Raw genomic sequence first — 14,081 nt, 5'->3', positions numbered from 1 at the left:
AGAGAAGTATTGGTTCAGAAAAGTGCACCTCTCTTCGAAATAGGTGCAGCTCTTAAAAAAAGTCACAACCTATTGGAAATGTCACAACCATTCAAACCGAAAAGCTGTCTATTCAAATTGCATCCTTCGATGTCTTTTCGGAAAACACATCTATTCATTTTCTATTCACACCTTAAAATCCCAACAAAAATTTTATTAAGAAGTGTCAAAATGTAAATAAGTAAATCTATGAAAAATCAAGAAATATATATATATATATATATATATATAGTGTGTGTGTGTGTGTGCGCGCGCGCGCGCGCACGCGCAAAAATTTCTTGAGATATCAAATATCCTCACTCACAATCAGAGGCGAACCCAGGATTTGAAGTTTGTGGGTGCACCAGTGTTGTCAAAAGCGCGCATAAGCCTCAAAGAAAGACTCAAAATGTGTTGAGCGCTCGCCTCGTTTAATGTGCAGCTTAGGTTCTAATTTCTAATACATACTTTTCCTTGTCAATGAGGCTTTTAGTAGAGATGAATGTTAAACAATTGATATTTCACTTTATAAAAAAAAATTAATTTGTTTGTTCATATATTTGTCATTCATACATATATTATTAGTCTTGGACTAGACATATATTTATATTTTTTCTCCTTTTATGCTTTTTTGTTTGTTAAATCTCACACTTTATTTGTACTTTGTACTTAAACACAATAGGCCATGAAACTTTTTTACGCTTATGGCTTTTGATGATATTGTGGTGCACCAATATTATATTAAGACGTTAGAAAAACTTTCAGTGTCGATTAAGGGATATTATATAGAACGAATAGGACTTCTAAAATAATAACTTTACTTTCTTATAATATGAAGTTTACTTTTAACAATTTTTAACAATCAATTGTGGTAGGTCAATGGTGTACGGGAGTTCACCTTAGGGACTTGTCACTGGTTCGAATCCCCGTTTCATCAATTTTTCTTATAAATTTGGTAATAATAAGCAATCTGTAAAATTGAAAATAAAAATGAAAATGTTGTGGGATTCAACCCCTGGTTGCGTGGGTGGAAGCGCTAGCTTCGACTGGGGTGCACTATTATCTATATTCTAATTTCTCAAGGTATATACGTACAATTTTTTTCGACGTTAACGGGTGCACGTGCACCCCCGACGATACATGTGGGTCCGCCTCTGCTCTAGCTACATTTCAACAGAGAGCTATTTTTCTATTAAGCATTTGAGTCATTGTTGATAAATTTGATAATATTGTTGTCTTTCTTCAAGCCTTACTGCAACACAATACGAATTGCTTTTCAAATCGCCAATGCTTCAGCTATCACGACTTGTCCAATAAAATGAAATGGACTACCATAGGCATGAATTACATTACCATCAACCTTCAAGGCTACCATTACAATACTCGCCTTTTGAGTATTTAGAACCATACTCGCATCAACATAAAGCGACACATTTCTGGATAAATAGTTAGTGACGCGGGGTTAGTCACAACATGTTATTCTTTTCGCCTATTATTTGCGATGTTTATTTCATCTGTAAACTCATGAAGGCGATCTAAAGCTCAGTTTAGAAATATGTGCTCATTTCTAGCTCTTCAAATCATTCATAAAATAGATATTGACTTACAATAAGCAGGGGCGGCTCTACCCTTTCGGAAAAAAGGCGGGCGCCTTAGGTCCCCAAATTTGAGGGACCTCATTTTTCTTTTAGTAATAATAGATTACAGTTTTTTTAAAAAATATTAAATGTAAATAAAATAAATTTTTTATATAAAAAAAATTTAGAAGTAATTTGATATATCTAGTACTCCTCTGTCTCAAGAAACTAATGCATTGATTATATTATTAATTAAAAAATAATTATTGGAAAAAAATGATTATATAATTTAAAAAGTAAACTTTATAAACATAATTAATTTTTCTTAAAAGCTTAAGGCCTCCGTTCGATTTTGACTTTAAACCACGAATTCGCTTGAGCCGCCTCGGACAATAAGTGATATTAATTTTTTCGGCATCCAGAAATAACTTATACCACCAAGCAGAAAATTTTGAAATGCTGTGCAAGTCGGGATATTGGATTGGACTTCTTTTCCACACATTTACGAATTTGGGACATTTGAAAAAGTATATGCTCAAAGGTCTTTTGTTCCAACCAACAATTTGTTACATCAATGATATTAAAAATTATGAAATTGATTAAAAAACAAGTTGCGTACATTGTGAAATATTATTTTTTATGCATACATTACAACAATAACATACTCCATGTATTTCCACATAGTAAGGTCTGGGAAGGATATAGTGTACGCAGATCATACCACTACCTTAGGTGAAGTAGAAGGGCTATTTTCGATAGACCTCCGGCTTAAGACCGATGATAGTATAACAACCATAAAACATCAATGCATATAAACTAGCACAATATGCAAAATAAACTATCATCGCTAGCCACAAGACAATACTATAGCCACAAGATAATACTAAAAACTATCTATTCGAAACCATAGACATCACTCAACACCATGGGCAAGAAAACTTCTGACACAAATAAAGAACGCTCCCCTACTGTTACCGACGCACTCCCACCCCTAACCCTCTATCCTAATTCGTGTTCTCCGTACCTTCCTATCAAAGATCATGTCCTCCATAAGCTGCTCCATATCATGCCTAATCACCTTCCTTCAATAGTTCTCCATACATTGAAATAGTTAATAGCTGACTGACTATTGGTTCCTTTGTTTCGATCATGGTTATTATCTGTTAATGTTATTGTTCTTTTCTCCAATGTTTTCTAAATTCTTTTTACAATGTGAATTGAGTTAATAAATTGATAAGTTATCAACCCATCTAAAAATTACGTGAGTTAAAATGAGTCACATTAAATGTGCTAAAATGCAGATCAAAACATAATTTGCACAATTCTTACTATGTTTAATTCCTTTACTTATTCTTATGTAAAATCATTAAATTTTATTATAATTAAATATAACACGTCGAATAAAAAAAATATCTATATAATATATTAAAAGTGTGAAGACTCTTAGAAAAGTGAATTGAACTTTTTGTCCTTCATTAAAAAACTCTTCTTTAGACAAAACTGTCTTTCCACTATTTTCTTTAATTATTATTTAACTATTTTTATTATATTAACTACACTCCTAAAATAAAAGGTGCTCCTAAAATATATGGAAGGAGAATCAATTAATATTTTTCTTTTGTACTGATCAATTAGAAAAATACTCTTAAAATAAGATAGAAAAATCCTCCTAAAATAGGACTCTGTTAAGAAAATACTTCAAAATATTTAGATGGATCATGATTTTATGAGCTAATTTTATCACTTCAAAATAAGGTTTGCGTACATCACCCTCCCCAAATCCCATTTATAGCCCGTTATTTAATTACACATTTACACTAAGAGTTCGTTTGGTAGAGTGTATAAGATAATACTGAATAGGTTGTATTAGTAATACTGAGATTAGTAGTGCAGGAATTAGTAATACTGGATTTATTTTTTATGCAGTGTTTGGTTTAATGTATTAAAAACAATATGTATTGTTATATTTTAAAAAAAATATTGTTTTGTTTACAAAATGTCCTCAACATATTATAACTTTGTGTGTTTTCTTTGCAAAAGGGTATTATTCTTTTTTAAAAATAAAAAAAGTTAACAATATAACTAATTATTTACTTTAGAATTTTAGATTTAATCATTCACTTACAAATTTTTATTTTTTTTTCTTTATTTGTTCATCATTTGCGTGTTGTTCCCACTTTGTGGCACTTTTAAGTTGGAAGGAGATACGTGTAATTCTTGGATGAGACAATAAAATCATTATTAACATAAAATTGTATTCTATAGAGTGTTAAAACTAAGTAGAATAAATATTTTTATTCCTGAATAACCTATTTACAAAATTAAAGTTTATATGCAATTTGTTTTTGAATTTTGATCAATAAATATTTTTCAAGTTAATGGAGTAGTTTTTTTTTATAACTAAAATTATTTGGAGGGATATTATTATTTTGATAAATTGAAAAGAAGTAAATCATATTGAATAAATTGAAAAAGATTTAGAAAAAAATTAAAGAAATTTGAGGACATTTTTGTAAATAATAATAAAATTTGTAAACTAATTTATTTGAATAAATTTATTAGTACAAATATAAAAAATAAAATAAAAAAATAATTAAAAGAATTTGAGGGATATTTTTGTTTTTACATATACTAATCTCATGGTATTAAAACTCATGTATTATTAATATCACCTGATGTATTAGTAATATACCCTATAGTACCATGTAGGGTGTATAACTAATACATGGTATTAATAATACATTGATACATTGATCAAAAATCCTACCAAATATAGTATTAATTTATATCACACTTAATACATGAACTATTTCTCCTAATACGTGCTACCAAACGACCCCTAAGTATATTGTATACCGTGCAGATTGGGTTAAGTTTAGAAATGACCTTAAAATGTCTGACAAATATGACCCTTTTAAGAGGTGCTTTTGATTTTATGACCCAGCCGCTTAATAATGTTATAACTCTGGCCTATTGTTCAATACCCAATGAGCCACTTTTATTTTGGGCTTTCAACAAAGCCCATATAAATGAAAGCCCATATAAATGAAAGCCCAATATAAAACATCTATCGTTATTAACATTACCCCTTCTCATTTCACTGTGAAAAAAACCCTAAGCTTCTCATAGAGCCGCACAGTTTGTTCAACAAGCTCATCCAGAACGAAAAATGGTGAGAGAAAATCTTCACTTTCCTTCTTATGCATTTTCAATTTTCTCGCAGCAATTAACTGATTATAATCTCTAATTTTTTGTTGTTTCTTAAATATTTTTTTTTTTCACTTTCATTCTGCATTTTCTCGTAGTAAATAACTGATTATAATCTCTATTTTTTTTTTCTGATTTTTAAAAATATTTTTTTATTTTTTTTTGTTTCACCTTACTTCTGCATTTTCAATTTTCTCGTAGCAGTTAACTGATTATAATCTCTATTTTTTGCTATTTTTTTTTCTCTTTTGCTTTTCGCTTTCCTAGTTCTGCATTTTCAATTTTCTTGTAGCAGTTAACTGATTATAATCTCTATGTTTTGCTGTTTTCTTAAAATATTTTTTTTCACTTTCCTTCTGCATTTTCAATTTTCTCGTGTGATTATAATCTATATTTTTTGATTTTTTTTTAAAAAAATTTTTAATAGTTTTTTCACTTCCCTTCTGCATTTTCAATTTTCTTGTCTGATTATAATTTCTATTTTTTTGCTGTTTTTTAAAATATTTTTTGTTGTTTTACTTTCCTCATTCTGCATTTTCGATTTTCTCGTAGCAATTAACTGATTATAATCTCCGGTTTTTGCTTTTTTTTTTTTTTAAAATATTTTTTTTGTTTTTCACTTTCCTTCTTCTGCAGTTTCAATTTTCTCATAGCAATTAACTGATCATAATATCTATTTTTTTAAAAATTTTTTTGTTGCAGACTTTCAAGCGAAGGAATGGAGGTCGTAACAAGCATGGACGTGGACATACCAAGTTCATTCGTTGCTCTAATTGCGGAAAATGCTGCCCTAAGGTCTTTTTTCCAATTTTCTATGTATTGAGTATTTTTTGTGAATATTGAGGATCCAGGAGTTAAGTTTATGGTAGATGATAATCAATTGTGTATTATTCCTTTTTGTGGTAATATTGTGGAATTTTTATGGAGTATATAATTTAACATTGAAATTAAATGATTATTGTTTTGAGTAGTATATATTGTGTTCATCTGGTGCAGTGTGACTATAGATCCGTTCATATGTGAATGGTAATTAAAAGAAAGGGACATATGCATGGTTAGTCTAATGTAGAAGTTGTATTAGCACTATTCTCGTAGTTTCTTGTTTGTCTTTTGCTGGTATAATTTGTGTGGAAGTGTTGGTTATCGGCTTAGACATGACATGGAATAGCTTCAGCTTAACGAGGACATAACCCTAGATAGGAAGGTGTGGAGGAGGCGGATTATGGTAGAAGGATAGTAGTGACGAGTGCGTCAGTGTTAGTAACACTAGGTAGGAGGACTTTGTGTGGAAGTATTGGTGTCGGCTTAGACATGACATGGAGCAGTTTCAACTTACCGAGGATATAACCCTAGATAGGAAGGTCTGAAGGAGGTGGATTAGGGTAGAAGGATAGTAGGGACGAGTGTGTCAGTGCGAGTAGGTAGGATGACTTTGTTATCTGTGTTAGTAGCTATAGTACTAGTATTATTTCATAATTTTGCATCGTTTGTTGTATTACTTGGTGAGTCTTCTTTATGGCAGAGTGTTGTATCGTTTGTTTTATTACTTGGTGAGTCTTCTTTATGGTATTATTGGGTGTGGTAATGTATCTTGTCCTTTTACTACTCCTTTTCTAGATTGTTTTATCTTGAGCTGGCAGTTTATCTGAAACCTCTCTATCTCATCTCTGAGGTAGTGGTATGGATTGCGTACACTTACACTCCCCAGACCCCACATGGTGGGAATATACTGTGTATGTTGTTGTTGTTGGTAATCGGCTTATTGCACTAGTCTTGTTGTTGTTGCTCTCTTCTGTATTGCTATGTACTGCTTTCATCTCCATACTCTCCTTTTCCAATTGCTTTGAGATGCTTTGCTTGAGTTGAGGGTCTATCGGAAACAACCTCTCTATCTACACAAGATAGGATCAAGGTCTGTATGCACTTTTCAGGACCCACTTGTGGGTTTACACCGGTTATTTTGTTGTTGTTGTTGTTGCCTTCTTGGTGTGTCCTCTACAGAGGCTAGTGATTTCTAGTTTAGGGCACCTTGATGCTCTGATTGGTGGTGTTTCTTAAATAAATTTTTTGCTCAAGAGGTGATTAGTAGGTCCTGTTTGGACTTGCACTTCGTAGACTAAGCTGAAATATATGAAAAGATGGATACTTGTGAAAGCATCTGCAAATGCCGCTTTCATTGTTCAGGAAGGAAGTTGGGGTTAGATTAAAAGGCGCAGATTAGGGATCAAATTAAGCTGTTGGAGTTGTTTTGTTTTCAAATGCAGGATATGCCAGGGTCATAATCGTGTGCTTGGGATAAGTATACTAAGATATTAGTATTAATATATGCCGGTTTTAGCTAATGCCTCCAACCAAACATCAGATAAATTTTATCCCAAATCCTAATCCCCTGAACTGAATGACTTCCTAGAGTATCATGTTCATTACAAATACTTATTCGGTACAAGAAAGTTTGATGCTGTTTGGTTAATGTTCACATATATTTCCTTCTACCATCTGTTAAATGCCGGCTGTGCTACATTGTGTACTGTTAGACCAATTTTGAGGAGTATCCTGTGACTAGTGTCTCCTAAACCCCTTCAGCATTTGAAGTTTGTATTGCCCCATAATTATCACTATAATATTAATAATTCAAGACCATTTTCTGCTATTATTTTCGAATTTGCTGATGTTATTAATCCTAACTGATTTTCAGGATAAAGCCATCAAGAGGTTCCTTGTGAGGAACATTGTTGAGCAAGCTGCTGTGCGTGATGTTCAGGAAGCTTGTGCTTTTGAATGTGAGGTTTTTAGCATGTATTGAACAATAGTTTGCTAGCTTGAAATAAACGAATATGTTCTCTATGCAGTGTACACTCTTCCTAAGCTCTACTTGAAGATGCAGTACTGTGTTTCGTGTGCAATTCACTCCAAGGTGGTTAGAGTCCGTTCCCGTACTGATAGGAGAGTTCGTGAGCCTCCACAGCGTTTCAGGCGCCCAAGGGTATTCTATCCTCCCCGTATTATCTTCTTAGCTTTGACTAAAGTTTCCTTGAGATGTGGATTTTGGTGGGGAATTGAGCTTTGTGCTTGTGAAACGGAACTTAATTATACTTGCTGTTTGCCGATTTTTCATTTTGTTGATCTGTTATCTCATTTTGGTATTCCACCTATATATAGAAGATTTATGCTACTCGGACTCTCCAAAATGTTGCATCTGTGTCGTATCCTTTAAAATGCACTATTTTGGAGGATTTAACGCGCACGTGGAGGCATTTTTGAAGAGTCCGAGTAACGTAGCAAGAAATATATTTGCCTGCTATAGCCTATTAATACCAGGAGGGATATCAACGCAGTTGCAGTCATTCAGGCTCACTTAAATATCAGCCATCTGTACTGTTTACTATTTGTTTAGATAATAATGAGGGTTCTTCGTGGACTTTGCTATTCTATGATATTTTTTTGCTCACTTGGAGTTTGTCTTTTCTGTGGTGTTCCAGGATGATCTCCCAAAGGCAGGACAAGCTCCACGCCCCGCTGGAGGACCCCCTGCTGCAGCTCGCACTTAAGTTGTTAGGCTTCAGGTTTTGATTAATCTGATAGTATGGCGTGTTTTACATGTGGTTTTGACAGTGTACTGTTTTCATTTAGACTATGGGACCTATTACCATGTTATGGAATTGAATTTGAATGGAAAACTGAGATTTAAAATTTCTGATTGAAGGGCTTTTAACTTGTGTTTTTTGATACCCTGACATCACATCTGCCGATATGCTGTTCTTAGTTATTTCAGTTTCCAGATTCAAATTGATGGATGATAAATTTCTTGTAACCTTCTTCTACGCTAGCATTGGGATTTGTCTTGATCCTGTATTGGTCTTTATATAGTAGCCGTAAAGAAAGTGTTGCACTCAGTTTGAATACAGTCAACGAGGTGGGAAAGGCCTTGTCGAGAGTGGTTCAAACCCCATCAGAAGTAACAAAATGCTTGGAGAGTTGCACAGAATCCGTGTTGGTGGAGGTAGCAAGTACCTTAATTTGTCTTGGGTGGATGCCGACTTGTTTGTTTAACCAAGTTGTAGGCCATAGATTAACTTTCAAATTTTCACATGTTAATATGAATCAGGAATGCACTAGATGAGATATATGAAGGCTAAGATCATTAGATAGTGGTGAATGAGGAATGCAATAGCTGTGTTGCTCGGACTCTTTAAAAATATCAAAGGGTGTGTTGGTTACTCCCAAGGAGTACTTTGATGGAGGTTCAGATACGGTGAAGCAACATTTTTGGAGAGTTTGAGCAACATAGGTGGATAGTGGTTCAAAGGTCAACAAAACACCATGGTGGTGACCTTTTTATTATTTGCTTAAAGCTTAATTAGCAGAGAGTTGCAAAGTGTCTGTTGGTTGAGGTAACAAGTATTTGCTACAATCACCTCCTAGCAACCAGGAATGCTAAAAGAAAAAGGGGCTGCCTGCTAAAGCTTCTGCTATGCTCATAGTGTGGGGAAGGGCTGGACCACAAGAATCTATATATGTGTGTGACTAGCTCTTTGAAAACTCAAGCTATTTTATAATACACAATTATATCTTCAACATATGAAATGCTCCAAATACCTCAAAGATTGGAGTGTGCAAAAAGGAAACCGGCCTGCATTAACCAACAAAATTTGAACAACAAAGAGGTGGGGGGCTGGAAGATGAAACTAAAACTTTCCAAAGATGCTTTATAGTGAAACACTTCTATTTTAATTAGGCCAAAATCCTGACATTAATGGCAACCTGGCTAAGAACACATCAATAAAGTGTAAAGATAAGGAAGATGTTACTTTTATGTATGCGGGCATACCGGTTACCTCTAAGCCTCTCCGTTTGAGGTTTGTGAAGGCTAAGATCATATGACTTGAAAAGAAATTGATAGGAAATGAAGAACTTTATTCGATATTCATGTATGATCGATATTCATCTATCAGTAAAAAAACATTCAGGGAGAAATACAGACCCTAATAATAGACAAATGAACCCCATAAGTCAACAACATTATAGGATAGGATTAGACTTAGCACCTTGATTTTCTTTAGACATTCTTGAGTTTTTTATACCTCATACCTTTTTCATTCTTTTTCCTTTTCATATTGGTGTATTTGATACAACTATTGTCCTATTTATATTTCAGTGCTTGGTCTAAAATTTGTATAGAGTAGTATTGTGGTAGATTCTCAAACATATAAATATTCTATATGTTACACCCTGGTAGATTCTTGTGCTGCTATATTATCTTCAATGTGTTCCTCTTTTTTGTACCACCTGGATAGCTATACTCGAGCCAAGGGTCTTTCGGAAACCTCTCTACCTTTCTCTACCTCCCCGAGGGTAGTGTTAAGGTTTGTGTACGCTTTGCCCTCCCAGACTTCACTTGTGGAATTTTGTACCACCTGAATTTGCTACAGTTAAGCTAAGGGTCTTTCGGAAACAGCCTCTCTACCTTCCCGAGGTAGTGTTAAGGTCTGTGTTACCCTCTTCAGATCTCACTTGTAGGATTTTACTGGATATGTTAGTTGTTGTTATATGTTACACCCTATTTTTGACAATCACATAGGCCCGTGACTTGCTACAAGTCTTCCTCTGTCAGTTTCCTTGGAGTTGAAACTTGCCTGCTGCTCTCTGTCACCTCTGCAATTGTGTGTTCACAGTGCTTGTCTTGAAAGTTGAAAGTATAGGCAATTGAGAGAGAAATTGAGAGAGAATTATGTTTCGAATATAACACAAGAATTATACATTCGTATGTTTAGAATATAATACGCCCCCCTATTTAATATATATTACTGAATTGCTAAGTTGTTCAGACTCTTCAAAAAAATTGTTGCTGCACTGGTGTCATTTTTGAAGGATTTGACAACAAAAGCACAAACTCATTTGTGAATCAAATATTTATACCCACCAAGAATTTTATGTTGATTTTATGTTTCAATAAATTTTGAAACAAATACATCGGTTAAAGATTTTTTAAGAGTTATGTTTCAATTAGTTTGGAAACAAATGCATCACTTAAAGTTTTGAGTTACAAAGGAAATGAATTTGATAAATTCATTATTCATAAGTTTTGAGTTACAAAGAAAATGTATTTGACAAATTCATTATTCATTTTTACGTTATATTATAGGTTCTTGAAAGAATGACATTTTTTGTTTTAAAACATACATGAGCCTATTAACTATTATTTAATTAATATGCTTCTCATGCATGAAACTTTCATCCTATAAATAGTGTTTTCTTTGGTTTGAAAAAAAAAAACACTCAAAACTACTTTCCCCTTGAAAACACTAGAGAGACATTGATCAAATGGTGAAATCACCAATTCAAGAATAGAAGAGCAACATTCTTGAATGCTACTTGTTTTGTGGCTTAGTTGAATCCCGAAGATAGAGTTGTCAATTGTTCTTCCGTTTGCTCGTGTGAGAGACTCCAACTATCTTCAAGAAGCGTATTATCGTACCTCTAAGCCAAGCAAGTTTTATTTTGAATTTCTTGTACAATTATCATTATTGTTCTAACAATTTGAAGATAGTTGTCTCTATGACTTCTGCATCAATATCAACTAGTATCCCATCTTTGCCTAATCTTAATTTTAAAATATTTGATGGCAAAGACTTTTCTAGATGGCGTGGAAAGAGAAATTTTTTTTAAAACGATTAAAGTTGGCATATGTTCTTGAAGAACCTTGCCCTAATGCTCCTGGTTCTGAGGTAGCATCTGACGAGGCTACTTTGATTAAAAAACAAATTGCCAAATGACAATATGATGATTATTTGTGCAAGAATTATATTCTTGAAGGAATGTCTTGCAAATATTATGATCAATATTATGTTAAATGCAAATATGCTAAAGAGATATGGGGCACTCTTCAAGCTATTTATTTAGCCGAAGAGGTGAGTTCTAAGAAATTTCTCGTTTCAAATTATAGGAAATTCAAAATGGTTTATGACAAGTCAATCACTGAACAAGTACAAGAATGTCAACTTATAGCTAATAAAATTGCTATATCTGGAATTGCTCTTGATGAAAACTTTCATGTTGGTGCTATTGTATCAAAACTTCCTCCATCTTGAAAAGAGTACCGAAACAAACTCTTACACAAAAAGGAAGATTTGACTCTTGAACAATTGTTGCAACACTTGCAAATTGAACAAGAGACACGATGACGCGATAATAATAGTTTGAAGGAACCTGTCATGAAAGCTCATATGGTTGAAGAAAAATCAAACAAGAAGGAACTTGAAAATAAGAATTTTTCAAAGGCAAAGAAGACTACAAATTTCAAGCGTAATGGTGCCAATTTTAAATCTGGTGAATGCTATTATTGTCACAAAGTTGGTCACTATGCGCGTGATTGTAGAATTCTCAAAGCCGAAAAGAAGAAAGAAAAAGCAAATAAAAATAAAAAAGATGATCTTGTGGCAATGGTCACAAAAGTATTTGTAGCGGAAGATCAAGTGGAATGGTGGATAGATACTGACGCAACTCGTCACATATCAGGTAACCAAAATTCTTTCAAGACTTATGAATTAGTGGGGGATGGTAAAACTGTATATATGGGAAATTCCTCCTCTACTAAAGTTGTGAGAAAAGGAACTGTTGAACTGAAGTTTACTTTTGGAAAGATTGTTACATTGATGGACATATTGCATGTTCCTGATATTCGAAAGAATTTGGTGTCAGGTAAGCTTCTTTCGAAGCATGGTTTTAAAATGGTTTTTGAGGCAGATAAATTTATTTTATCTAAAAATGGCATGTTTATTGGAAAAAGTTATGTTGCAAATGGAATGTTTAAACTCAATATTGAAAATGAAAATATTTTTGCTTATCTTGTGGAGTCTCTGGACTTATGGCATGAACGTCTGGGACATGTGAATTTTAGATCCATTCAACTTATGGTGAATAATGGATTAATCAAAAATTGTGGAAAGAATCATACTACTAAGTGTCTTACTTGTAGTAAATGCAAGATTACTAAGAAGCCCTTTAAGACAGTTGAAAGGACTTTCACACTTTTGCAATTAATCCATACTGATATTTTTGAGATGAATTATTTGTCACGCCATGGAAAGAGGTATTTTATCACTTTTGTTGATGACTACTCAAGATATACTTATGTCTTTCCATTGAAAACAAAAGATGAAACATTTGAGACTTTCAAAACATATAAAGCAGAAGTTGAAATAAATTGAGTGTGAAAATTAAGTCAATTAGGTCTGATAAAGGTAGAGAGTACTTAACGTCAGATTTTATTGATTTTTGTGAGAGAGAAGACATTGAAAAATAATTGACCATGTCCTATACACCACAACAAAATGGTGTAGCAAAAAGAAAAAATAGGACTTTCATAGAAATGGTTAATTCTATGCTTTATGGATCTGGTATATCTGAAAATTTGTGGACTGAAGCCTTACTTTCAGCATGTCATATTTTGAATAGAATTACTTTCAAGAATCATGATGCATCTCCATATGAACTTTGGAATAATCGAAAATCAAATATAAATTATTTTAAAGTATGGGGTTGTTTGGCTCATGTTCGATTACCAAATCAACATTTAACCAAGATTGGCTATAGAGGAGTAGATTGTGTGTTTATTGGTTATTCACAAACCAGTAAGGCTTATAGTTTTTTAAATTTTGAGACCCCAAGTCCTCACACAATTATTGAATCTTTACATGCTAACTTTTTTGAGCATATATATCCCAAGAAAAAAGATTTTTTGAACAAGATTCAAGTTCTTCTATTCCTTCTCTTAAAAGGAAAATAGTTGAGCCATTGGAAGAAAGTCAACCAAGATGTAGTTCAAGATCAGCCAAATCAAAAGACTTTGGACCTAATTTTCAAGCTTATTTGGTTGAAAAGGATCCTGAAAGTTATGCTGAAGCTATGTCTTCACATGATGCTCCATTTTGGAGTGAAGCCATTGATGATGAAATGCATTCTATATTATCTAATAATACATGGATATTGTCAGATCTTCCTCCTGAATGTAAACCAATTGGTTGACGATGGATTTTTAGGAAAAAAATGAAATCCGATGGTACTTTAGATAAGTACAAAGCCCGTTTGGTAGCTAAAGACTTTACTCAATTGAAAGATATTGATTATTTTGATACTTTTGCACCTGTAGCTCGGATGACCTCTATTCGTCTCTTGATTGCTCTAGCAGCAATTCATGGTCTTGTGATTCATCAGATGGATGTGAAAACTGCATTCTTGAATGGAGATCTAGATGAAGAAGTCTACATAAAACAACCAAAA

At 33.2% G+C, this 14,081-nt stretch overlaps 1 protein-coding gene across 1 annotated transcript; it reads left to right on the top strand.

Annotated features, from left to right (window-relative positions):
• Positions 1 to 4,581: 4,581 nt before the first annotated feature.
• LOC107873550 (40S ribosomal protein S26-3) lies at positions 4,582 to 8,504 on the top strand. Its single transcript, XM_016720438.2, has 5 exons — positions 4,582 to 4,767; positions 5,505 to 5,597; positions 7,498 to 7,582; positions 7,652 to 7,785; positions 8,282 to 8,504. Exons 1-5 carry the CDS (start codon positions 4,765 to 4,767, stop codon positions 8,348 to 8,350), a joined length of 384 nt encoding a protein of 127 aa, XP_016575924.1. The 5' UTR covers positions 4,582 to 4,764; the 3' UTR covers positions 8,351 to 8,504.
• The last annotated feature ends 5,577 nt before the right edge of the window (positions 8,505 to 14,081 follow it).

The sequence above is a fragment of the Capsicum annuum genome, chromosome 6, assembly GCF_002878395.1.
Source record: "Capsicum annuum cultivar UCD-10X-F1 chromosome 6, UCD10Xv1.1, whole genome shotgun sequence".
In the NCBI taxonomy this organism is placed as follows: domain Eukaryota; kingdom Viridiplantae; phylum Streptophyta; class Magnoliopsida; order Solanales; family Solanaceae; genus Capsicum; species Capsicum annuum.
The sequence above is the reverse complement of the archived record's forward strand: the minus strand, read 5'-3'. Positions and strand labels throughout refer to the sequence as shown.

What these genes read in the sequence shown, in the direction of transcription:
- LOC107873550 (XM_016720438.2), top strand. An exon ending in GCGGAAAATGCTGCCCTAAG is followed by an intron (nt 5,598 to 7,497) that starts GTCTTTTTTCCA and finishes ACTGATTTTCAG; the next exon opens with GATAAAGCCATCAAGAGGTT. An exon ending in AGCGTTTCAGGCGCCCAAGG is followed by an intron (nt 7,786 to 8,281) that starts GTATTCTATCCT and finishes GTGGTGTTCCAG; the next exon opens with GATGATCTCCCAAAGGCAGG.